The sequence below is a fragment of the Phocoena sinus genome, chromosome 1, assembly GCF_008692025.1.
Source record: "Phocoena sinus isolate mPhoSin1 chromosome 1, mPhoSin1.pri, whole genome shotgun sequence".
Lineage (NCBI taxonomy): Eukaryota > Metazoa > Chordata > Mammalia > Artiodactyla > Phocoenidae > Phocoena > Phocoena sinus.
This window is the reverse complement of record NC_045763.1, coordinates 115,761,057-115,786,749: the sequence shown is the minus strand read 5'-3', so window position 1 is coordinate 115,786,749 and position 25,693 is coordinate 115,761,057. Positions and strand designations below refer to the sequence as shown.

The 25,693-nt window shown below is 41.6% G+C and overlaps 1 protein-coding gene across 1 annotated transcript; it reads left to right on the top strand.

Moving 5' to 3' along the window:
- Window positions 1-225: 225 nt before the first annotated feature.
- On the top strand, window positions 226-25,693 carry FCRL1 (Fc receptor like 1). The gene is given in 11 exon segments (XM_032651850.1): window positions 226-256; window positions 4,324-4,344; window positions 6,623-6,699; window positions 6,702-6,891; window positions 13,872-14,009; window positions 14,012-14,158; window positions 14,300-14,578; window positions 14,925-15,041; window positions 24,045-24,072; window positions 25,302-25,384; window positions 25,611-25,693. Coding segments are annotated over 11 exon segments (1,194 nt in total).

Sequence of the window (25,693 nt, the reverse complement as noted above, 5' to 3'; positions counted from 1 at the left end):
CAGGATTATATTCAATTTTCTTGGCCTCTAGAGCTGAGGAAATAGAGATGGGCTATCAGAAGGCTCTTGTTCCCTCTTCTATTTCTGTAAATGTGTGCTTTCTATTGTGTGACTTCTGATCCCGACTTCCTCAAACCTCTGACAAGCCACTGCCTCCTGATTCTAAGGTGAATTCTTTTTTCGATGAGAGAGCACCTCCAGTTCCAGTTCCCCGACCCGGTCCTCATGCTGCTGAGGCTCTTGCTGTTGATCTGTGGTGAGTAGGACAACTCAGAAAAGGGTATGGGATTCCATTCCCTGGTGCCCGGCTTCCTGAAGAGCACTGGGACTTCTCACGACTAAGTTTCTGCCGGGCAATGGTCAGGCATGCTCAGATCTTTACTTCCCACTGAGGGCTTAGAGTTGGGCAGAAAGTCATAGATACTGGAAAGCCAGATTTTGGAGGAAAACTATCCTTTTAGTTTTTATCTCATAGGAAGTGTTCTCTTTCTTTCCACTTTTGATTCTGACTTTGTTCTTGGTGGCTTTGATAGCCGCAAAGATAATTCAAACAACAAATTGGCCTCTCAGTTCCTTGCCCTTCTTATAATCAACATGATTTTCCTATATCCTTCCTTGACTTCCCCATTTCTACCATCAAACCCTAGAACTTATCATTACCAACGACTGTCCCACTTCCAAAATATTTGACTTCAGCATCCACCTCCCTACCCGACTACATTGTATTTCCAGCTCACTTTCTCTAATGCTCCATATTCAACATGCCTTCCCCTCCCCAGGCTTAGGTTTCCACTGTCAAATTACTACACTCCATGTCCTCACTTCTCACAGTACTTAGATTCTGTAGTTTATCACAATACTCCCCTTGGATATACCTTCATCCCTCTTCCCCATAACACTTTTCTGACTAGCACACTTTTCTGCATGCTTCACACCTGTGCCTAAGCAGCTGAATGTGACTCTAAGCAAAAGGTACAATCCTGCTGACATATCTTTCTTGAAATGTAGGGCCACCAATCTCGGGTGCCATGCAATCCTCCTATTCCTTCAAAGCCAATGCTCTTCCACTCTTTTTTTTTTTTTTTTTTAGCGGTACGCGGGCCCCTCACTGTTGTGGCCTCTCCCGCTGCAGAGCACAGGCTCCGGACGCACAGGCGCAGCAGCCATGGCTCACGGGCCCAGCTGCTCCATGGCATGTGGGATCTTCCAGGACCGGGGCACGAACCCTTCCAGGATCGGTAGGCGGACTCCCAACCACTGCGCCACCAGGGAAGTCCTGCTCTTCCATTCTTGATGACCACTTCCTCATACCCACTCCTTTCTCCTCAAACTTTTCTCTTCTTACTCTTAGTTTATAACGTGAGAAAAATAAAAGCAATCAAAAGAAAATTTCCTCATCTTTATACAGCTGTATTTATCAATCTGCCCACCTCTGCATTTACATACTCTGCCTTTTCTCTCCCTATTATGGATATATTTTCCCTCATCCGAATTGAAGACAGGACTCTCCACTTGTGCATTGGGTCCCAGACTCCCTTGCTCCATCATCAAAATATTTCTCCATCCTGGATTATTCCTATAAGTATACAAATATGCCATAATATCTTCTATCTTAAAATAATAGAAATGTGACCTCCGTTTGCTTCACCATTCTGCACATCCTTTTATAGTTTTTAGTGAGTCATTATCTTTACTTGATCTCCTCCCATCCTTTCTTTTCAAAATTCATTTTTAATTTACATTACAGTAAGATACACTTTTTTGATGCAATGTCTATGATTTTTGACAAAGATTTAGCGTCATATGACTACCACCACAATCAAAATACAGAAGATTTCCATCACTTCAAAAATTCCTTCATGTCCTCAATCCCTTTAGAGTCAACTCCTCCCTCATTCCTAACACCTGGAAACTGCTAAACTGTTTTAGGTCCTTATTGTTCTTCCTTATCCTTTATTGAATCCACTTCAATCAATCTTTGTCCTCACCACTCCACTGAAACTGCTCTTGTTAATATCATCAACCACCTCTTTGTTGCCTCACCCAGGATTCAATTTTTATTTCTCATTTTATTCAACATCTCAGGGGTATTTGACATAAGTTGATCATTCCCTCTCCTGGAAATACTTTTCCGCTTGGCTTCTAAATACCGTATTCTGCTGGTATTCTTTCTAACTTAATACCTGCTGCTTTACTGACCTTGAAATGTTTGAGTTTCTCAAGATTGGTACGTAGACTTCTCTTCTCCATCCATACTCATTCCCTAAGTTATATACTTTAGTAACTTTAAGTTTAAACAGCTTAAAATCAAGCTTATTTATCCAACTTCGATCCCACCTTTGAACACCTTTCATATATTCAACTGCCATTCAACTGTCTAATATGCATTTTAAACTCAACATGTCCTAACAGATCCTTTGATCTTCCACATGAATCACCGTCACCATAGGACTTAACCTATTTCTCCCCACCACTTCTCCATTTTTGTAAACGTCACCACCATTCTTCTGGTTGCTATGGCCAAAAATCTAGGAGTTATATTTAATTCCTCTCTGTCTTTGACACTTTATATCCAATCCATAAGTAATTCCTATTGATTCTACTTCCGAATATATACTGAGATCTGTCACCTTCACAGCACCAATACTGCCTAGGCTGAGCCACCATCCTCACTCTTCCAGACTAAACTCCCACTAATGTTCTCCCTGCTACTCTTGCATGTCTGTAGTCTGTCCTTTCTACAGTGGAAGAATGATTCTACAAATGCAAATTAAGTCAGAACTGTCCATCGTTCTCCATTACATCATGAACAAAATCCAAAGCTATTACCAAGCCCACAAAGCCTTCTGTGACTGGCCCCTCTTACTTCTCACACACCAGTATCAACCACTGTTCCCCTCACCTAGTCAGTTCCCAGGGCACCTGCCTTCTGATTCTTCCTTGGACAAGCTCATTCCTTCTCAAGGTCTTTGTGTTTGCTGTTTCTCTGCCAGGAATGCTATTTCCCAAATATTCAGAAGGCCTGCTCTCTAATTTCATTCATGTTTCTACTCAGAAGGCCTGCTCTCTAATTTCATTCATGTTTCTACTCAGTTGACATATATCTAAATAGTCAAGACCATCCCAAGATACTCTGTAACTTATTTTTCTACTGTATTTTTCTTAGAGCACTGACCATTCTCTAAAATCATGTTACATATATATTTTTTTGATTGGCTCTCTCCCACTATAATGTAAATTCCTTGACAGAAAAGATTGTCATTCATGTTCATTCCTGCAAACTAATTGTGATGTACAATGCCTGGCATATAGTAGGCACTCAAAATTATTTGTGGTATGGATGAATAAATAAAATGTGATTTTCATGCTAGCCCTCATTGATTCCCTTCTCCTTCCTGAGGAACTGATTATTCAAATAAACATTTAATATAAACAGTAGGCATCTCAGACTGAACTGAACTAAAATAGACAATAATAGTGAGATAATATTTATTAAATGCTAGATAAATTTCAGGCATTCTTCTAAGCATTTTGTGGATATCAATTCATTTAATCGTCACAAAACTATGTGAGGTAGGTCTATTATTATCTCCATTTTACAGAAAACTAAAGCACAGAGAGGTGAAGCATTTTCCCCAGAGTCACACAGCTTGTAAGAGGAAGAGCCAGGATTCAAGTCTATGTCATCTGGCTACAAAGGCTGTGTTTTCCCCAGGATTTTCTGTTCTTGACCATTATGCCATAATATTATGGTCAAATCCTTGGGATAATAGAGAATCTTTGGAGAAATCTGAAGTCCTTCTCTGGACCTATGCCTCCTCTGCCCTGAAGTTGTTAAATAAAGGGGCATCATGTCTTGAGCATAAGCCTGTCTACTCTCCTTGCCTGACTGCTGTTACCATGAGTCAGCAAGTCTAGAGCTGGATCATCAGACTTTTGAGAGAGGGAATGAGGATTATGGGCTTGAGGAAGGGAGCGGCTAAGTAGTTATACAACGAAGGCACCATCTCATAACCACAGTGAGAGAAGTTATTGGAAATTACAATCATAAAACAGAACTCTGTGTCATTTTGTAGGCAGGTGATTGATGTGGAATGTGGGGAAAGGAACAGAGAGAAAGGAGGAAGGAAGCAGGGTAGGGAAGGGAGAGAAAATAAGAAGATAGGAAGGGGAAAAGAGAAAAAGAGAGGGAAAGAGAGAAAAAAGAGAGGAAGGGCACAAAAGAAGGAGGGTGCGTTGTTGGGAAAGCCTTCGTGGGAGTTAAACTTTGGGTATGTTTGGGATTTGCTGCCCTGTACTGATCTCTGCTAAATTCTCTCGCAGCTCCACTCTGTGAAGCAACTGGTGAGTTGCACTTCCTTTTCTTCTTCAGAGTCTGCAGGTATCTTGTCACTTGAGCCAGTGCAGGAGGCCTCTGGATGGCTGTTTGATATCCAGTATACAGATGACAGCGGCCCCCTTGGGCCCAGGGTGCTTGTGTTCACAGTAGTCTCTGCACGTGACATGTACATGCTCAGCTGATGGAGCAGGTCTTGCTCTGACCTTCTCAAGACCACAATCTTTTTTTTTCTGGGATGTCCCAGCTTAGGGAGGGTAATGCTATTTGCACAAGGAAGTCAGGGGGTGCTGAAGGTTGATGTTATAGAAAAATCTCTGCCCTCTGGCAGAAGGGCTCCAAGGCCCCTGTGTACTCCCAGCTGGGTACTCCACCAGAAGTGTTGGAAAAACTGCCAAAGTCACGCCTCCATGGAGAACAACATTACAGTCAATGCGTGGGCCATGTACAAACTGTAGACTGCTGCCTTCTTCCTGTTTTCGGCCTTGCTCTGCAGCCACAGCTGTTACCCCGGTGCGTTTTCTCTCTTAGATTCTGATTTATGCAAACTTACTTCATTAGTTTGCTCCTGATTCAGTCTTACTTGTACCGGATGAGGAGAGGAGGAAATTTTCCCCCAGAAGAAATCTTCCACTGAAGTATGTTTAAATCTAATATATATGAGGACTGCTGTCTTGTGCTTAAAATGATAAGCACAGGGTTAAAAGAGATTATCCTACTACTTCAACACAGGCTGCATGTGCAACTAGGAACACAGGGTTTGGAATTCCTATGACAAGAGATACTCAGAACCAACTCAGGCTTCTGGTTTCCTCACCTGATGTTTGTCCAAGTCTAACTCATGCCTTATGTTAATTCCATGATACCTTGTGCTTGGCTCTGCTTTTACTCTGTAAATGTGCCTGACCAGTCGTAGCCTAAGCAAAAGTCCAAAGCCACATCCGCGCTGAAGAAACAAAGCTTCTGCCACCAGGAATTTGCCAGGTAGTCTCTGTGCCTGAGAATTTTCTGAAACAAGCTCCAAGCTGCAAGACTGAGCTCTGGACCCGTGCAAACTGCCCTGTCCAGTGTCCTATTCCATCCCCACCCCAGACCCATTCAAAAGAGTGGGTTACAGGTGCCTAGATGCCTTTTTTATTCCTTTTTTCTGCTATGCACCCAAAGCTGTGCTGCTCCTCAGTCCTCTGGGGACTACAGTTTTCCAAGGAGAGAAAGTGATTAATGCACAGGGTATTCCAGACCTCAGCACAGGGCAAACATTTTGGTACCACAGTTGAACTGAATTTTTTAAAGTCCTAGGGTAAAGCATTCCAGTTGGAAGGCTTGGAGATTATAGATACTGGACTAGGAATCACCCCTCAGTGATTTAGAACACTTAGTATTTTCATCTGATGAGGAGACAAAGAGGCTTTTCTTAGGAATACTCTTAAAACTTCCAAAAGAACAGAGGCTCTGAGGGTTGGATAAACAAATGCCCTGAGAGCAAATGCAATTAGGGCTTTCAATGTTTCATGGTCTGCTGCAACTGGGATAGATAAGGAGATGAGATGAAAGCAGAACACAACTTTACTCATCTTTAATTCATCCGGAAAAGAACCCCTATGGCCAAAAAGGGATACATGCTTCCTATAGGGGTTTGTATAGAGGTCTCAGATCAAGAGATCTGGACCATGTGGATGTATGGATGCAGGGTATTTCTAGGCAAATTCATGCCTCTTCCTTCCATTAGGAATAGCAATAAAAGGGGCAGGAGAGAAACAGTACGGAACAAATAGAGTTCCTCTGAGTATTTCCCAGACTGATTCTCCATGTCTCATATTCTATCTCTGAAAGAGATAGCGTGGGTCTGAGACATCAGGGGAATGGGAACAGAAGAAAATGACCAATATGGCTTATAACAAGGATGAATGAAATATATTTTCCTAAAACTTCAAGCTTCACCATCTCCAATGCCAACTCTAGTGACAGTCATCAGTATCCCTGCATTGTCTCAGAAAGTGTTTTCAGTTCACGGATAGAAACTTCAAAGAGTAATAACCAAGTCAAAGGTAAGGGTTGCCTTGTAGAAGGAAGTGATGCTGTACAGGGGCAGGAGGTGCTGGGGCTGAGCAGTTGAAAGCCCATGCGCCATGTCGAGGCAGGGTGGTAATGTGAGAAGTGGTCTGCATGTCCAATGAGCTGGACCTTTGAGTCTTGCTGAGAGCAAATGCTGAGAACACAAAGTGCCGCCCATCAGGGTCTCTGAACCCCATAGCCCTAGAATATGTGTTTAACTCTTCCCTCTAGAGCTCTTCCTGATACTCAGCCCCTCTAGGCCCATAGAGGGGAATTCAATGACCCTGACCTGTGAGACCCAGCCCCTCCACAGAAGTTAGATGTTCAGCTCCAGTTCCACTTCTACAAAGCTGGCAGACCCCTAGGGCTGGACTGGGACAGCATCCCAGAGCTCTGGATTCCTGCTGTGTGGAGGGAAGACTCAGGGTCCTACTGGTGTCAAGCAAAGGCAACACCACTCGGAGTCAAAAGGAGCCGCAGAGTCCAGATCCAAGTACACGGTGAGTTCCAGTGGGGGCCTCTGCTGGGGTGGGCTGAGAAGGGCAGAGGTATGAGGTTGGTCTTCCCTGACTGTTGTGTTCTTCTCCTGCATGCATGGATGCTGTTTGAGACATGTACCTGAGCTTCTTTTTATCAGAGTTCTTAAGGGGTCTTCCCTTATCCTTGCTATTCGCATTCAAGCAAACAAAAGAATTTTTAGGAAGCCCTTACCATGTGTCATCACTGTGCTGGAGGGTGTGGAGGAAAGAGCTGCATAATATATTGTCCCTGACTATGAGAAGCTGATGCCTAACTGGCCTCCTAACAACTAGGGTGAAATGTGTGGTGGTGTCATAAAGGTCGACTATTAATAGAAACTACAAAGAAGGGAGAAATCTGACTGAGGCGGTAAGAGGAGGCCTTGAGGAAAAGGCTATGGGGGAAGGACTTATGGAAGAGAAGCTGAGGTCTGATTTTGACAGATAAAAAGGAATGAGGGTGTTTTGTGATTCTGAACTGTGTTATTCCATATAACATGGTTGACGTTTCTGACATCCTCTCCCACTCTCAGACAAAGATGTAGCCATGATACCATAAAGCAATTGCTAATACCTTCCGAAAGCTGGGCTTTCCCAGACTTCCTCAAAACTCAACTCCGTGAACCTGGACCAATACAAAAAGCCTCTGGACAGTTCATATGCCATAGGCCCTGTTCTAGTGATTCACACATGTTGTTTTTACTTTTTTTTTTTTTGAATTTTATTTTATTTTATTTTTTATACAGCAGGTTCTTATTAGTTATCTATTTTATACACATCAGTGTATACATGTCAATCCCAATCTCCCAGTTCATCCCACCCACCCTGCCCACCGCTTTCCCCCCTTGGTGTCCATAAGTTTGTTCTCTACATCTGTTTCTAATTTCTGCCTAGAAAACTGGTTCATCTCCACGATTTTTCTAGGTTCCACATATATGCGTTAATATACGATATTTGTTTTTCTCTTTCTGACTTATTTCACTCTGTATGATACTCTCTAGGTCCATCCATGTCTCTACAAGTGAACCAGTTTCATTCCTTTTTATGGCTAATATTCCACTGTACATATGTACCACATCTTCTTTATCCACTAGTCTGTCAATGGGCATTTAGGTTGTTTCCATGACCTGGCTATTGTAAATAGTGCTGCAATGAATATAGGGGTGCATGTGTCTTTTTGAATTATGGTTTTCTCTGGGTATATGCCCAGTAGTGGGATTGCTGGGTCATATGGTAATTTTATTTTTAGTTTTTTAAGGAACCTCCATAGTGTTCTGCATAGTGGCTGTAGCAATTTACATTCCCTCCAACAGTGCAAGAGGGTTCCCTTTTCTCCGCACCTTCTCCAGCATTTGTTGTCTGTAGATTTTCTGATGATGCCCATTCTAACCAGTGTGAGGTGATACCTCATTGTAGTTTTGATTTGCATTTCTCTAATAATTAGTGATGTTGAGCAAATTTTCCCTCTTGGCCATGCCTTCTTTGGAGAAATGTCTACTTAGGTCTTCTGCCCATTTTTTGATTAGGTTGGTTGTTTTTTTAATATTGAGCTGCGTGAGCTGTTTATATATTTTGGAGATTAATCCTCTGTCCATCGATTCATTTGCAAATATTTTCTCCCATTCTGAGGGTTGTCTTTTTGTCTTGTTTACAGTGTCCTTTGCTGTGCAAAAGATTTTAAGTTTCATTAGGTGCCATTTGTTTATTTTTGTTTTTATTTCCATTACTCTAGGAGGTGGGTCAAAAAAGATCTTGCTGTGATTTATGTCAAAGAGTGTTTTTCTTATGTTTTCCTCTAAGAGTTTTAGTGTCTGGTCTTATATTAAGGTCTTTAATCCTTTTGAGTTTATTTTTGTGTATGGTGTTACAAATTTTAAGATATTTTGTTCTAGTTCTGTAAAAAATGCCATTGGTAATTTGATAGGGATTGCATTGAATCTGTAGGTTGCTTTGGGTAGTATAGTCATTTTCACAATATTGATTCTTCCAGTACAAGAATGTGGTATACCTCTCCATCTGTTTGTGTCATCTTTAATTTCTTTCATCAGTGTCTTATAGTTTTCTGAGTAAAGGGTTTTTACCTCCTTAGGTAGATTTATTCCTAGGTATTCTATTCTTTTTGTTGCAATGGTGAATGGGATTGTTTCCTTAATTTTTCTTTCTGGTCTTTCATTGTTAGTGTATAGGAATGCAAGAGATTTCTGTGCATTAATTTTGTATCCTGCAACTTTACCATATTCATTGATTAGCTCTAGTAGTTTTCTGGTGGCATCTTTAGGAGTCTCTATGTATAGTATCATGTCATCTGCAAACAGTGACAGTTTTACATCTTCTTTTCCAATTTGTATTCCTTTTATTTCTTTTGCTTCTCTGATTGCTGTGGCTAGGACTTCCAAAACTATGTTGAATAATAGTGGTGAGAGTGGACATCCTTGTCTTGTTCCTGATCTTAGTGGAAATGCTTTCAGTTTTTCACTGTTGAGAATGATGTTTGCTGTGGGTTTGTTGTATATACCTTTTATTATGTTGAGGTAGGTCCCCTGTATGACCACTTTCTGGAGAGTTTTTATCATATATAGGTGTTGAATTTTGTCAAAAGCTTTTTCTTCATCCATTGAGATGATCATATGGATTTTCTCCTTCAATTTGTTAATATGGTGTGTCACATTGAGTGATTTGCATATATTGAAGAATCCTTGCATCTCTGGGAAAAGTCCCACTTGATCATGGTGTATGATCCTTTTAATGTGTTGTTGGATTCTGTTTGCTTGTATTTTGTTGAGCACTTTTGCATCTATATTCATCAGTGATATTAGTCTGTAATTTTCTTTTTTGGTAGTATCTTTGGTTTGGGTATCAGGGTCATGGTGGCCTTGTAGAATGAATTTGGGAGTGTTCCTTGCTCTGCAATTTTTTTTGTAAGAGTTTGAGAGGGTGAGTATTAGCTCTTCTCTAAATGTTTGATAAAATTCACCTGTGAAGCCATCTGATCCTGGACTTTTGTTTGTTGGAAGATTTTTAATTACAGTTTCAAGTTCATTACTTTTGATTGGTGTGTTCATATTTTCTATTTCTTCCTGGTTCAGTCTTAGAAGGTTATACCTTTCAAAGAATTTGTCCATTTCTCCCAGGTTGTCCATTTTATTGGCATAGAGTTGCTTGTAGTAGTCTCTTATGATCCTTTGTATTTCTGTGGTGTCCATTGTAACTTCTTTTTCATTTCTAATCATTGATTATTAGAAATTATTTCATTTCTAATCTAATTCTATTGGCTAAATGTTTACCAGTTTTGTTTATCAAAGAACAAGCTTTTAGTTTTATTGATCTTTCTTTCTATTTCATTTATTTCTGCTCTGATATTTAAAATTTTATGATTTTTTTCCTTCTTCTAACTTTGGGTTTTGTTTCTTCTTCTTTCTCCAGTTCCTTTAGGTGTAAGTTTAGATTGTTTATTTGAGATTTTTCTTGTTTCTTGAGGTAGGATTGTACTGCTATAAACTTCACTCTTAGAACTGCTTTTGCTGTATCCCGTACGTTTTGGATCATCTTGTTTTTGTTGTCATTTGTCTCTAGGTTTTTTTTTTGCAGTACGCGGGCCTCTCACTGTTGCGGCCTCTCCTGCTGTGGAGCACAGGCTGCGGACACGCAGGCTCAACGGCCATGGCTCACGGGCCCAGCCGCTCAGCAGCACGTGGGATCTTCCTGGACCGGGGCACGAACCCGTGTCCCCTGCATTGGCAGGGGGACCCTCAACCATTGCGCCACCAGGGAAGCCCTGTCTCTAGGTATTTTTTGATTTCCTCTTTGATTTCTTCAGTGCTCTTGGTTATTTAGTAACGTATTGTTTAGCCTCCATGTGTTTGTGTTTTTTACGTTTTCTTTCCCTGTAATTTATTTCTAATCTCATAGCATTGTGGTTGGAAAAGATGCTTGATGTGATTTCAATTTTCTTAAATTTACTGAGGCTTGATTTGTGACCCAAGATGTGAACTATCCTGGAGAATGTTCCACGTACACTTGAGAAGAAAGTGTAATCTGTTGTTTTGGGATGGAATGTCCTATAAATATCAATTAAATCTATCTGGCCTATTGTGTCATTTAAAGCTTGTGTTTCCTCATTAATTTTCATCTGGATGATCAGTCCACTGGTATAAGTGAGGTATTAAAGTCCCCCACTATTATTGTGTTACTGTCTATTTCCTCTTTTATAGCTGTTAGCAGTTGCCTTATGCATTGAGGTGCTCCTATGTTGGGTGCATATATATTTATAATTGTTATATCTTCTTCTTGGGTTGATCCTTTGATCATTATGTGGTGTCCTTCCTTGTCTCTTGTAACATTATTTTAAAGTCTATTTTATCTGATATGAGTTTTTCTACTCCAGTTTTCTTTTGATTTCCATCTGCATGGAATACCTTTATCCATTCCCTCACTTTCAGTCTGTATGTGTGCCTAGGTCTAAAGTGGGTCTCTTGTAGACAGCATTTATATTGGTCTTGTTTTTGTATCCATTCAACGAGTCTGTTTCTTTTGGTTGGAGCATTTAATCCATTCACATTTAAGGTAATTATCGACATGTATATTCCTATTACCATTTTCTTAATTGTTTTGGGTTTGATTTTGTAGGTCCTTTTCTTCTCTTGTGTTTCCCACTTAGAGAAGTTCCTTTAGCATTTGTTGTAGAGTTGGTTTGGTGGTGCTGAATTCTCTTAGCTTTTGTTTCTCTGTAAAGTTTTTGATTTCTCCATCGAATCTGAATGAGATCCTTGCCTGGTAGAGTAATCTTGCTTGTAGTTTCTTCCCTTTCATCACTTTAAATATGTCATGCCACTCCCTTCTGGCTTGTAGAGTTTCTGCTGAGAAATCAGCAGTTAACCTTATGGGAATTCCCTTGTATGTTATTTGTCATTTTTCCCTTGTTGCTTTTAATAATTTTTCTTTGTCTTTAATTTCTGTCAATGTGATTACTATGTGTCTCAGCATGTTTCTCCTTGGGTTTATCCTGCCTGGGACTCTCTGCACTTCTTGGACATGGGTGGCTATTTCCTTTCCCATGTTAGGGGAGTTTTCACCTATAATCTCTTCAAACATTTTCTCTCTCTTCTTCTTCTTCTGGGACCCTTATAATGTGAATTTTGGTGCATTAAATGTTGTTGAGAGGTCTCTCAGGCTGTCTTCATTTCTTTTCATTCCTTTTTCTTTATTCTGTTCTGTGGCAGTGAATTCCACCATTCTGCCTTCCAGGTCATTTATCCATTCTTCTGCCTCAGTTATTCTGCTATTGATTCCTTCTAGTGTGTTTTTCATTTCAGTTATTGTATTGTTCATCTCTGTTTGTTTGTTCTTTAATTCTTCTAGGTGTTTGTTCTTCTTTAATTCTTCTAGGTCTCTGTTAAACATTTCTTGCATCTTCTTGATCTTTGCCTCCATTCTTTTTCTGAGGTCCTGGATCATCTTCACTATCATTATTCTGAATCCTTTTTCTCGAAGGTTGCCTATCTCCACTTCATTTAGTTGTTTTTCTGGGGTTTTACCTTGTTCCTTCATCTGGTACATAGTCCTCTGCCTTTTCATTTTGTCTGTCTTCTGTGAATGTGGATTTTTGTCCACAGTCTGTAGGATTGTAGTTCTTCTTGCTTCTGCTGTCTGCTGGATGAGGCTATCTAAGAGGTTTGTGCAAGCTCCCTGATGGGAGGGACTGGTGGTCGGTAGAGCTGGGTGTTGCTCTGGTGGGCAGAGCTCAGTAAAAGTTTAATCCACTTGTCTGCTGATGGGTGGGGCTGAGTTCCCTCCCCATTGGTTGTTTGGCCTGAGGCAACCCAGCACTGGAGGCTACAGGCTATTTGGTGAGGCTAATGGTGGACTCTGGGAGGGCTCATGCCAAGGAGTACTTCCCAGACCTTCTGCTGCCAGTGTCCTTGTCCCCACAGTGAGCCACAGACACCCCCTGCCTCTGCAAGATACCCTCCAACACTAGCATATAGGTCTGGTTCAGTCTTCTATGGGGCCACTGCTCCTTCTCCCAGGTCCTGATGAGCACACTACTTTGTGTGTGCCCTCCGAGTAGAATCTCTTTTTCCCCCAGTCCTGCCAAAGTCCTGCAGTCAAATCCCACTAGTCTTGAAAGTCTGATTCTCTGGGAATTCCTCCTCCTGTTGCCAGAACCCCAGGTTGGGGAGCCTGATGTGGAGCTCAGAACCTTTACTCTGGTGCGTGGGCTTCTGTGGTATAAGTGTTCTCCAGTTTGTGAGTCACCCACCCAGCATAATGGGATTTGATTTTATTGTGATTACGCCCCTCTTACCATCTCATTGTGGCTTCTCCTTTGTCTTTGGATGTGGGGTATTTTTTTTAGTGAGTTCCAGTGTCTTCCTGTCAATGATTGTTCAGCAGTTAGTTGTGATCCCAGTGCTCTTGCAAGAGGTAGTGAGTGTATGTCCTTCTACTCTGTCATCTTGAACCAATCTGACCCACATGTTGTTTAATTGAAGCATCACTGTAGGAGATAACTGTCATTATCTTCTCCATTTTCCAGATGGGAAATTGAGTCTCAGAGAAGTTAAGTAATTTGATCAAGCACGCACAAGAAGAGTTGGAACCAACATTCAAACCCAGGCAGTGTGATTTTTAACCTAGACTTGTAAAAATTACACTATTGTGCCTTGAAAAATGGGAGTTTGAGAGATCAGGGTTCTGGGTATCACACTGTCCTAGGCAGGGAGAAGACACTGTAGCCTCCATGGGAATATTATGGTGTCTTTCCTACCCTATCCCCATCAACCCAACCAATGCCAATTCCAAATCAGCAGGACCCCCTTTGCCCACTAGCTCCCTGCCTCACCTTTAAACAATATAATCTGTTGACTTCACCGGAGGCCTTTGCTTTCAGGACTGTCGCACATACCCTGTCCCTGAAACCCTCCCTACTCAGGGCCTTCCTGTGTCATCTTGTGTTCATGTAGGACTCCCCATCAGTAATGTGAGCTTGGAGATACAACCTCCAGGTGGATACATGATGGAGGGAGAAAAGCTGGTTCTTGTCTGCTTGGTCACTGGGGGCACAGGAGATATCACCTTCTTCTGGTACAAAGGGGCCCTGGGTTTAACCTGGAAATGAAGACCCAGCGTTCACTGATTGCGACATTTGAGATCCCTGTGGTGAGGGAGAGTGACTCTGAGCAATATTACTGTGCAGCTGACAATGGCTATGGCCCCATGGTCAGTGAGCTGGTGAGCATCACTGTCAGAAGTAAGTTCCACTGCCTTTCTGCTCAGCCAGCATGTTCCCCTGGGGCACCCTGAAGAAGTTAACTGGCGCTGAGCCTCTGTGGGAAGGGATTGTGAGTCTCATCATCAGAGACCCCCTCCGACAGTCTACTGTCTCTCTCAGTTCCAGTGTCTCACCCCGTCCTCACCCTCAGGGCTCCTGGGGCCCAGGCTGTGTTGGGGGATGTGGTGGAGTTTCACTGCGAGGTCTGGAGAGGCTCTCCCCCGATCCTGTACCAGTTTTATCATGAGGATGTCGCCCTGGGGAGAAGCTCAGCTCCCTCTGGAGGAGGAGTGACTTTCAACCTCTCTCTGACTGCAGAACATTATGGAAACTACTACTGTGAGGCCAACAATGGCCTGGTGGTCCAGCGCAGTGAGGTGGTACCACTCAATATCATAGGTATAGCTCATGCTGTGGAACTACTTCAGTCGATGTCTCTTTCTCAGCATTCTGGGAGAGTTTTGCTGACCCCACAAAGTTTCTGGTGGTGTGCTACCCAAGATGAGGTTTCTATGGGTAGTCCTGTCCTGGGAGTTATATCCGAGGGGGCATGGGGGACACCAAAACTGGTGCCTCTCTTCTGTCAACAATGTGATAAGCTGCAAGTCCCTAGGTGCATAAGTAAGTCCTACCTCCCCAACTCCCCCAGGAAAAGCAGACCTTTCCTCAACCCACACTCAAGATATCTGCTCTCCAAACCCAAGCCCTTCTCCTTGGCAGCTCATGTATAGGTCTCTCCCTTCAGTGCCTACGGAGGACAGAAAAGAAGTTCTTACTTCAGGAGTCATGGAGGTGCTGCTTGGCATCTCTGATCCCACCACTATGGCCCTATTACTTTGCTGCTGGCTCAAGAGAAAAATAGGTTTGTATTTATAGAGATTGGTATTTTGTTACTGTGACCTTTGTTTTCACTGAGATAAGGCAAGATTTGTGACATATATACTAATAAGGATGAATATATCCCATTAGCCACCTTGTCTATAGATCTGCTCATAGCCATCCCCACTGCTCCAGCACATGGAATGGCACCTATTAAAGTAGTGAAAGTTTTTATTAAAGCCCTTCATCCCCACATATTATCAATTGAGGTTAAACTGATACCTTGTACTTCTGTGGTTTAATTTTTATTTTATTTATTTATTTTTTTAAATGAAAATTTAGATCTATGAATCAGCAGATTACTTCAGTTCTTTGTGATTTTTTTTTAATTTAATTTTTTAATTTTTGCTGTGTGTGGTCTTTGTTTCCGTGCGAGGGCTTTCTCTAATTGTGGCAAGCGGGGGCCACTCTTCATCGCGGTGCACGGGCTTCTCACTATCGTGGTTTCTCTTGCTGTGCAGCACAGGCTCCAGACGCGCAGGCTCAGTAGTTGTGGCTCACGGGCCTAGTTGCTCCGCGGCATGTGGGATCCTCCCAGACCAGGGCTTGAACCTGTGTCCCCTGCATTAGCAGGCAGATTCTGTGTGGTTTAATTTTTTTTTTTTTTAAACATCTTTATTGGGGTATAATTGCTTTACAATGGTGTGTTAGTTTCTACTTTATAACAAAGTGAATCAGCTATACATATACATATGTTCCCATATGTCTTCCCTCTTGCGTCTCCCTCCCTCCCACTCTCCCCATCCCACCCTTCCAGGATGTCACAAAGCACCAAGCTAATATCCCTGTGCCTTGCGGCTGCTTCCCCCCAGCTATCTACCTTACTACGTTTGTTAGTGTGTATATGTCCATGACTCTCTCTCGCCATGTCAAAACTCACCCTTCCCCCTCCCCATATCCTCAAGTCCGTTCTCCAGTAGGTCTGCGTCTTTATTCCTGTCTTACCCCTAGGTTCTTCATGACATTTTTTTCCTTTAAATTCCATATATATGTGTTAGCATACGGTATTTGTCTTTTTCTTTCTGACTTACTTCACTCTGTATGACAGACTCTAGATCTATCCATCTCATTACAAATAGCTCAATTTCATTTCTTTTTAAGGCTGAGTAATATTCCATTGTGTATATGTGCCACATCTTCTTTATCCATTCATCCGATGATGGGCGCTTAGGTTGTTTCCATCTCCGGGCTATTGTAAATAGAGCTGCAATGAACATTTTGGTACATGACTCTTTATGAATTTTGGTTTTCTAAGGGTATATGCCCAGTAGTGGGATTGCTGGGTCATATGGTAATTCTATTTGTAGTTTTTTAAGGAACCTCCATACTGTTCTCCACAGTGGCTGAACCAATTCACATTCCCACCAGCAGTGCAAGAGTGTCCCCTTTTCTCCACACCCTCTCCAGCATTTATTGTTTCTAGATTTTTTGATGATGGCCATTCTGACTGGTGTGAGATGATATCTCATTGTAGTTTTGATTTGCATTTCTCTAATGATTAATGATGTTGAGCATTCTTTCATGTGTTTGTTGGCATTCTGTATATCTTCTTTGGAGAAATGTCTATTTAGGTCTTCTGCCCATTTTTGGATGGGGTTGTTTGTTTTTTTGTTATTGAGCTGCTTGAGCTGCTTGTAAATTTTGGAGATTAATCCTTTGTCAGTTGCTTCATTTGCAAATGTGTTCTCCCATTCTGAGGGGTGTCTTTTGGTCTTGGTTATGGTTTCCTTTGCTGTGCAAAAGCTTTGAAGTTTCATTAGGTCCCATTTGTTTATTTTTGTTTTTATTTCCATTACTCTAGGAGGTGGGTCAGAAAGGATCTTGCTGTGATTTATGTCATAGAGTGTTCTTCCTATGTTTTCTTCTAAGAGTTTGATAGTTTCTGGCCTTACATTTAGGTCTTTAATCCATTTTGAGCTTATTTTTGTGTATGGTGTTAGGGAGTGATCTAATCTCATACTTTTACATGTACCTGTCCAGTTTTCCCAGCACCATTTATTGAAGAGGCTGTCCTTTCTCCACTGTACATTCCTGCCTCCTTTATCAAAGATAAGGTGTCCATATGTGCGTGGGTTTATCTCTGGGCTTTCTATCCTGTTCCACTGATCTATCTTTCTGTTTTTGTGCCAGTACCATACTGTCTTGATTACTGTTGCTTTGTAATATAGTCTGAAGTCAGGGAGCCTGATTCCTCCAGCTCCTTTTTTCGTTCTAAAGATTGCTTTGGCTATTCGGGGTCTTTTGTGTTTCCATACAAATTGCGAAATTTTTTGTTCTAGTTCTGTGAAAAATGCCAGTGGTAGTTTGATAGGGATTGCATTGAATCTGGAGATTGCTTTGGGTAGTAGAGTCATTTTCACAATGTTGATTCTTCCCATCCAAGAACATGGTATATCTCTCCATCTATTTGTATCATCTTTAATTTCTTTCATCAGTGTCTTATAATTTTCTGCATACAGGTCTTTTGTCTCCTTAGGTAGGTTTATTCCTAGATATTTTATTCTTTTTGTTGCAATGGTAAATGGGAGTGTTTTCTTGATTTCACTTTCAGATTTTTCATCATTAGTATATAGGAATGCCAGAGATTTCTGTGCATTAATTTTGTATCCTGCTACTTTACCAAATTCATTGATTAGCTCTAGTAGTTTTCTGGTAGCATCTTTAGGATTCTCTATGTATAGTATCATGTCATCTGCAAACAGTGACAGCTTTACTTCTTCTTGTCCGATTTGGATTCCTTTTATTTCCTTTTCTTCTCTGATTGCTGTGGCTAAAACTTCCAAAACTATGTTGAATAAGAGTGGTGAGAGTGGGCAACCTTGTCTTGTTCCTGATCTTAGTGGAAATGCTTTCAGTTTTTCACCATTGAGGATGATGTTTGCTGTGGGCTTGTCATATATGGCCTTTATTATGTTGAGGAAAGTTCCCTCTATGCCTACTTTCTGGAGGGTTTTTATCATAAATGGGTGTTGAATTTTGTCGAAAGCTTTCTCTGCATCTATTGAGATGATCATATGGTTTTTCTCCTTCAATTTGTTAATATGGTTTATCACATTGATAGATTTGCGTATATTGAAGAATCCTTGCATTCCTGGAATGAACCCCACTTGATCATGGTGTATGATCCTTTTAATGTGCTGTTGGATTCTGTTTGCTAGTATTTTGTTGAGGATTTTTGCATCTATGTTCATCAGTGATATTGGCCTGTAGTTTTCTTTCTTTGTGACATCCTTGTCTGGTTTTGGTATCAAGGTGATGGTGGCCTCGTAGAAGGAATTTGGGAGTGTTCCTCCCTCTGCTATATTTTGGAAGAGTGTGAGAAGGATAGGTGTTAGCTCTTCTCTAAACGTTTGATAGAATTCACCTGTGAATCCATCTGGTCCTGGGCTTTTGTTTGTTGGAAGGTTTTTAATCACAGTTTCAATTTCAGTGCTTGTGATTGGTCTGTTCATATTTTCTATTTCTTCCTGATTCAGTCTTGGCAGGTTGTGCATTTCTAAGAATTTGTCCATTTCTTCCAGATTGTCCATTTTATTGGCATAGAGTTGCTTGTAGTAATCTCTCATGATTTTTTTTATTTCTGCAGTGTCAGTTGTTACTTCTCCTTTTTCATTTCTAATTCTATTGATTTGAGTCTTCTCCCTTTTTTTCTTGATGAGTCTGGCTAGCGGTTTATCTATTTTGTTTATCTTGTCAAAGAACCAGCTTTTAGTTTTATTGATCTTTGCTATCGTCTCCTTCATTTCTTTTTCATTTATTTCTGATCTGATTTTTATGATTTCTTTCCTTCTGCTAGCTTTGGGGTTTTTTTGTTCTTCTTTCTCTAATTGCTTGAGGTGCAAGGTTAGGTTGTTTATTCGAGATGTTTCCTGCTTCTTAAGGTGGGCTTGTATTGCTATAAACTTCCCCCTTAGAACTGCTTTTGCTGCATCCCATAGGTTTTGGGTCGTTGTGTCTCTATTGTCATTTGTTTCTAGGTATTTTTTAATTTCCTCTTTGATTTCTTCAGTGATCACTTCATTATTAAGTAGTGTATTGTTTAGCCTCCATGTGTTTGTATTTTTTACAGATCTTTTCCTGTAATTGATATCTAGTCTCATGGCGTTGTGGTCGGAAAAGATACTTGATACAATTTCAGTTTTCTTAAATTTACCAAGGCTTGATTTGTGACCCAAGATATGATCTATCCTGGAGAATGTTCCATGAGCACTTGAGAAAAATGTGTATTCTGTTGTTTTTGGATGGAGTGTCCTATAAATATCAATTAAGTCCATCTTGTTTAATGTATCATTTAAAGCTTGTGTTTCCTTATTTATTTTCATTTTGGATGATCTGTCCATGGGTGAAAGTGGGGTGTTAAAGTCCCCTACTATGAATGTGTTACTGTTGATCTCCCCTTTTATGGTTGTTAGTATTTGCCTTATGTATTGAGGTGCTCCTATGTTGGGTGCATAAATATTTACAATTGTTATATCTTCTTCTTGGATCGACCCCTTGATCATTATGTAGTGTCCTTCTTTGTCCCTTTTAATAGTCCTTATTTTAAAGTCTATTTTGTCTGATATGAGAATTGCTACTCCAGCTTTCTTTTGGTTTCCATTTGCATGGAATATCTTTTTCCATCCCCTTACTTTCAGTCTGTATGTGTCTCTAGGTCTGAAGTGGGTCTCTTGTAGACAGCATATATAAGGGTCTTGTTTTTGTATCCATTCAGCCAATCTGTGTCTTTTGGTGGGAGCATTTAGTCCATTTATATTTAAGGTAATTATCGATATGTATGTTCCTATTCCCATTTTCTATATTGTTTTGGGTTCGCTACTATAGGTCGTTTCCTTTTCTTGTGTTTCGTGTCTAGAGAAGTTCCTTTAGCATTTGTTGTAAAGCTGGTTTGGTGGTGCTGAACTCTCTCAGCTTTTGCTTGTCTGTAAAGGTTTTAATTTCTCCATCAAATGTGAATGAGATCCTTGCTGGGTAGAGTAGTCTTGGTTGCAGGCTTTTCTCCTTCATCACTTTCAGTATGTCCTGCCACTCCCTTCTGGCTTGTAGGGTTTCTGCTGAGAGATCAGCTGTTAACCTTATGGGGATTCCCTTGTGTGTTATTTGTTGTTTTTCCCTTGCTGCTTTTAATATGCTTTCTTTGTATTTAATTTTTGACAGTTTGATTAATATGTGTCTTGGCATGTTTCTCCTTGTATTTATCCTGTATGGGACCCTCAGTGCTTCCTGGACTTGATTAACTATTTCCTTTCCCATATTAGGGAAGTTTTCAACTATAATCTCTTCAAATATTTTCTCAGACACTTTCTTTCTTTCTTCTTCTTCTGGAACCCCTATAATTCGAATGTTGGTGCGTTTCATGTTGTCCCAGAGGTCTCTGAGACTGTCCTCAGTTCTTTTCATTCTTTCTTCTTTATTCTGCTCTGCAGTAGTTATTTCCACTACTTTATCTTCCAGGTCACTTATCCGTTCTTCTGCCTCAGTTATTCTGCTATTGATCCTATCTAGAGTGGTTTTAATTTCATTTATTGCGTTGTTCATTGTTGCTTGTTTCATCTTTAGTTCTTGTAGGTCCTTGTTAACTGTTTCTTGCATTTTGTCCATTCTACTTCCAAGATTTCGGATCATCCTTACTATCATTATTCTGAATTCTTTTTCAGGTAGATTGCCTATTTCCTCTTCATTTGTTAGGTCTGGTGAGTTTTTATCTTGCTCCTTCATCTGCTTTGTGTTTTTCTGTCTTCTCATTTTGCTTATCTTACTGTGTTTGGGGTCTCCTTTTTGCAGGCTGCACTTTCATAGTTCCCGTTGTTTTTGATGTCTGTCTCCAGTGGCTAAGGTTGTTTCAGTGGGTTGTGTAGGCTTCCTGGTGGAGGGGACTAGTGCCTGTGTTGTGCTGGATGAGGCTGGATCTTGTCTCTCTAGTGGGCAGGTTCACGTCTGGTGGCGTGTTTTGGGGTGTCTGTGGCCTTATTATGATTTTAGGCAGCCTCTCTGCTAATGGGTGGGGTTGTGTTCCTGTTTTGCTAGTTGTTTGGCATAGGTTGTCCAGCACTGTGGCTTGCTGGTCGTTGAGTGAAGCTGGGTGCTGGTGTTAAGATGGAGGTCTCTGGGAGATTTCCACCGTTTAATATTATGTGGAGCTGGGAGGTCTCTTGTTGACCAGTGTCCTGAAGTTGGCTCTCCTACCTCAGAGGCAGTGCCCTGACTCCTGGTTGGAGCACCAAGAGCCTTTCATCCACACAGCTCAGAATAAAAGGGAGGAAAAAGTAGAGAGAATTAGTAGAAGTATGAGTAAAGAAAGAAGGAAAGGTGGAAAGGAAGGAAGGAAGAAGCAAAGAAGGAAAGAAAGGAGGGAGGGAGGGAGGGAGGGAGGAAGGAAGGAGGGAAAGAAGGATAAAAGACAGAAAGAAAGATGATACAGTAAAAATAAAATAAAGTATAATATAGTTATTGAATTAAAAAATATTTAGAAAAAAAAAAAAAGGGACGGATAGAACCTTAGGACAAATGTTGGAAGCAAAGCTATACAGAGAAAATCTTACACAGAAGCATACACATACACCTTCACAAAAAGAGGTAAAGGGGGAAAAATCATAAATCTTGCTCTCAGAGACCACCTCCTCAATTTGGGGTGATTCGTTGTCTAAAGGAGGGAAGGAAGGAAGGAAGGAAGGAAAGAAAGAACGAAGGTAAAGTATAATAAAGTTATTACAATTAAACTTAATTATTAAGAAAAAGAATTTTTTAAAAAAAATCATGGACGGATAGAGCCCTAGGACAAATGGTGGAAGCAAGAGTATACAGACAAGATCTCACACAGAAGCATACACGTACACATTCACAAAAAGAGGAAAAGGGAAAAAAGATCATAGATCTCGCTCCTAAATTCCCCCTCTTCAATTTGGGGTCATTCCTTGTCTATTCAGGTATTCCACAGATGCAGGGTATATCAAGTTGATTGTGGAGCTTTAATCCGCTGCTTCTGTGGCTGCTGGGAGAGATTTCCCTTTCTCTTCTTTGTTCTCACAGCTCACAGGAGCTCAGCTTTGGATTTGGCCCTGCCTCTGCGTGTAGGTCGCTGGAGGGCGTCTGTTTTTTCGCTCAGACAGGACGGGGTTAAAGGAGCCGCTGATTCGGGGCCTCCGGCTCACTCAGGCCGGGGGTTGGGGGATGGGGGTAGGAGGGGCACTACGTGCGGGGCGGGCCTGCGGCGGCAGAGGCGGCGTGACGTTGCGGCAGAGGCCGGCGTGACGTTGCACCAGCCTGAGGCCCGCCGTGCGTTGTCCTGGGGAAGTTGTCCCTGGATCCCGGGAACCTGGCAGTGGCGGGCTGCACAGGCTCCGCGGAAGAGGGGTGTGGAGAGTGACCTGTGCTCGCACACAGGCCCCTTGGTGGCGGCAGCAGCAGCCTTAGCGTCTCCCGCCCGTCTCTGGGGTCCGCGGTTTTAGCCGCGGCTCGCGCCCGTCTCTGGGGTTCGCGCTTTTAGCCACGGCTCGCGCCCGTCTCTGGAGATCCTTTAAGCAGCGCTCTTAAACCCCTCTCCTCGCGCACCAGGAAACAAAGAGGGAAGAAAAAGTCTCTTGCCTCTTCAGCAGGTGCAGGCTTTTCCCCGAACTCCCTCCCGGCTAGTCGTGGTGCACTAACCCCTTCAGGCTATGTTCAAGCCGCCAACCCCAGTCCTCTCCCTGAGCTCCGTCCAAAACCAAAACCCGAGCCTCAGCTTGCAGCCCCGCCCACCCCGGCGGGTGAGCAGACAAGCCTCTCGGGTTGGTGAGTGCTGATCGGCACCGATTGTCTGTGCAGGATTCTCCCCGCTTTGCCCTCCGCACCCGTCGCTGTGCACTACTCCGCGGTCCCGAAACTCCCCCCTCCGCCTCCCGCAGTCTCCGCCCGCGGAGGGGCTTCCTAGTGTGTGGAAACTTTTCCTCCTTCACAGCTCCCTCCCACTGGTGCAGGTGCCGTCCTTATTCTTTTGTCTCTGATTTTTCTTTTTTTCTTTTGCCCTACCCAGGTATGTGGGGAGTTTCTTGCCTTTTGGGAGGTCTGAGGTCTTCTGCCAGCCTTCAGTAGTTCTGTAGGAGTTGTTCCACGTGTGGATGTATTGCTGGTGTATCCGTGGGGAGGAACGCGATCTCCGCGTCTTACTCTTCCGCCATCTTCCAATATATCTGTGTGGTTTAATTTTTATACAAAAATGTAACTACTTAAAATAACTAATCAGCCACTTAGAAGAGAAATACAGTTAGCAGTTCCAGCTATACTGACAATCTCCCAGGTAAAGTCATTGCACTAATTCTTATTTGCCTTAGAATATTGTCACATGGTTTTTCTTCTCCCTGAAATATTTACCCACACATCCAGACATATGCTTTTTGCTGAGTGTTTCTCACTTTTCAGCTTAAATGTCATTTTCTCCAAGAGGCTTCACCTGACCACACAGCTTACAATTCTCTTCTATTATTCTTCCTCAGAGTACCAATAACTTCACACATTATTACAATTGATTATTACCTATTTATTTGTATGTTTAATCTTGGTTTCCTGTTCTCCATTGAGCAAGTTGGAGATGGGGCAAGAGAGGACAATGTGAGATTCTTACTTAAATTCCAAGCTTTCTGGGCATCTTTGGAGACGTCACCCCAACTATACTGTGTCTATGGAAGTGCCTTTTGTCATGATAGGATTAGGTCGTATGGTTCTAAAACCAAAAAATGTTATAGGTGTGCAGGTACAGAGCCTTGGGCTCAAGTCCAATTCTGGTATTAACTGTCTTTGGGAAGCTCGCTTAACTATTCTGGACCTAAATCTCTTCATCTGCAATATGAAGGATATGCCCAAATAATTGCCAGGATGTCCTCTGAGCACACAGTGACATCTTGCAATGGGCATCCTGGAACAAGGCACATTCCCTGCACAGGGGCTGTATGAAAGCACTGAGAAAGAGAGTTCCCTCATTGACATGTATGTTCATTTGTTTGACTTGCAGGAAGTCGTTCAGCCAGAGATCCACTCAGGTGAGACCTCTGCTATCTCTGTGTGCACAGTTAATGTAGAAAAATCTATTTCAAACAATTTTTTGAATTGTTCTCTCTCATGAGCTTTTTTCCATATTTTGTCATATGCAAAACTGCTACTCCAGTGTTCTTCCACTGGTAACTTCATTTGCTATTCCTCTTCTTTTATATATTAACTAATTAATTTAAATCCTTTCATCATTTTTCCTAATTTGTCTCCCTCACTAAATCTGCAGAATAAGACAGTTCACTAAATCTGCAGAATAAGACAGTTCTATTATATTGACCAGTTTCGTGCATTTATTCAATCAACCAATATCTGAGAGTCTGTAAGTGATTTTGTTGAGTGCTAGAAAGCATGAAAATATGGAGAGATCTTGAGAGTTTTAAGTATCCTAGAGTAGTTAAGATATACACACATTTCCATAATGCAGGCCAGAGAATAAGTAATAAACATACTGAAAAATTGTTGATCAAGTTCCTTAGAAGAGGAAAAGATTTTTTAAAATTTATTTTTGATTTTATTTTATTGAAGTGTAGTTGATTTACAATGTCATGTTAGTTTCAGGTGTACAGCACAATGATTTAGTTATATATTCTTTTTCAGATTCTTTTCCCTTATTGGTTATTATGAAATACTGAGTATTGTTCCCTGTGCTATGCGATAGGTCCTTGTTGGTTAGAAAAGGAAAAGATTTTTAAAATACTTCCATCGGGGGATATCAGTGTTTAGTTGATGCATTTTATACTGTGTTATTATTTTTGCCAACAAAAAACAGATTTTTTTCCAAATCAGAATAGCACTTTTTCAGTGATGAACATGCAAGAGCATTTTCTTCTTTCCCTTCCTCAAGCTGCTTGTTCTACTTAGCAACCGGTTTCCATCTGGGGTGAATCAATAATTTTTCATTCAATATTTACCGAGCACTTATGATGTGAATGGCACTATTCTGGGTGTGGGCAATACCACAGTAAGCTGTCAAATAAGAACCGTACATTTGTGGAATACATACTCCAGTGATACTCTGCAATGCCCTGCTCAGCGCAAGTATAGGGCTTGTATCAGACAGCTGTGCTGATATCTGATTTCCCCATAAATTAACATTCTATTCAGGACACTTTGTAACATGCTTCTCTCCTTCAGTGTTTTACTCATAATCCCAGATAGTTGTGTCTGGGACATCTAGGATGCTATCCCAGAGAGATAGCATGTGTTTCTGTGTTTGCAGGAGCCTTCCCAGCCCTGTACCCCAAGAATCCACCTACCTCAACTCACAAGCCCCAGAGCAACTACACCCTAACTCTGAAAATGGTGAGGCTTCCCAAATGACCTGGGCCAAAGTAGGCAGACCAAGCTGGGGAAGAAGCAATAAGGTGATGTCTATTAACCAAATCTGACCCTGCTGTGTCCCAGCCACCTCTACAAATAAATGACTCATCTATCTTCATGGCTGTGATAGGTGGTAGGTATGGAGTGGGTTAAATGGCAGGAAGAAGGGACTGTGTCATGTCACGATGCCTCCTTTTTTCTCTTGCAGTGAATGTTGTAAGTGGGGATGAGGTTTATTCTTTGGTGTACTGTGTGCAGCAGGAACAGCAACCGGCAGCAGGTGAGACATGA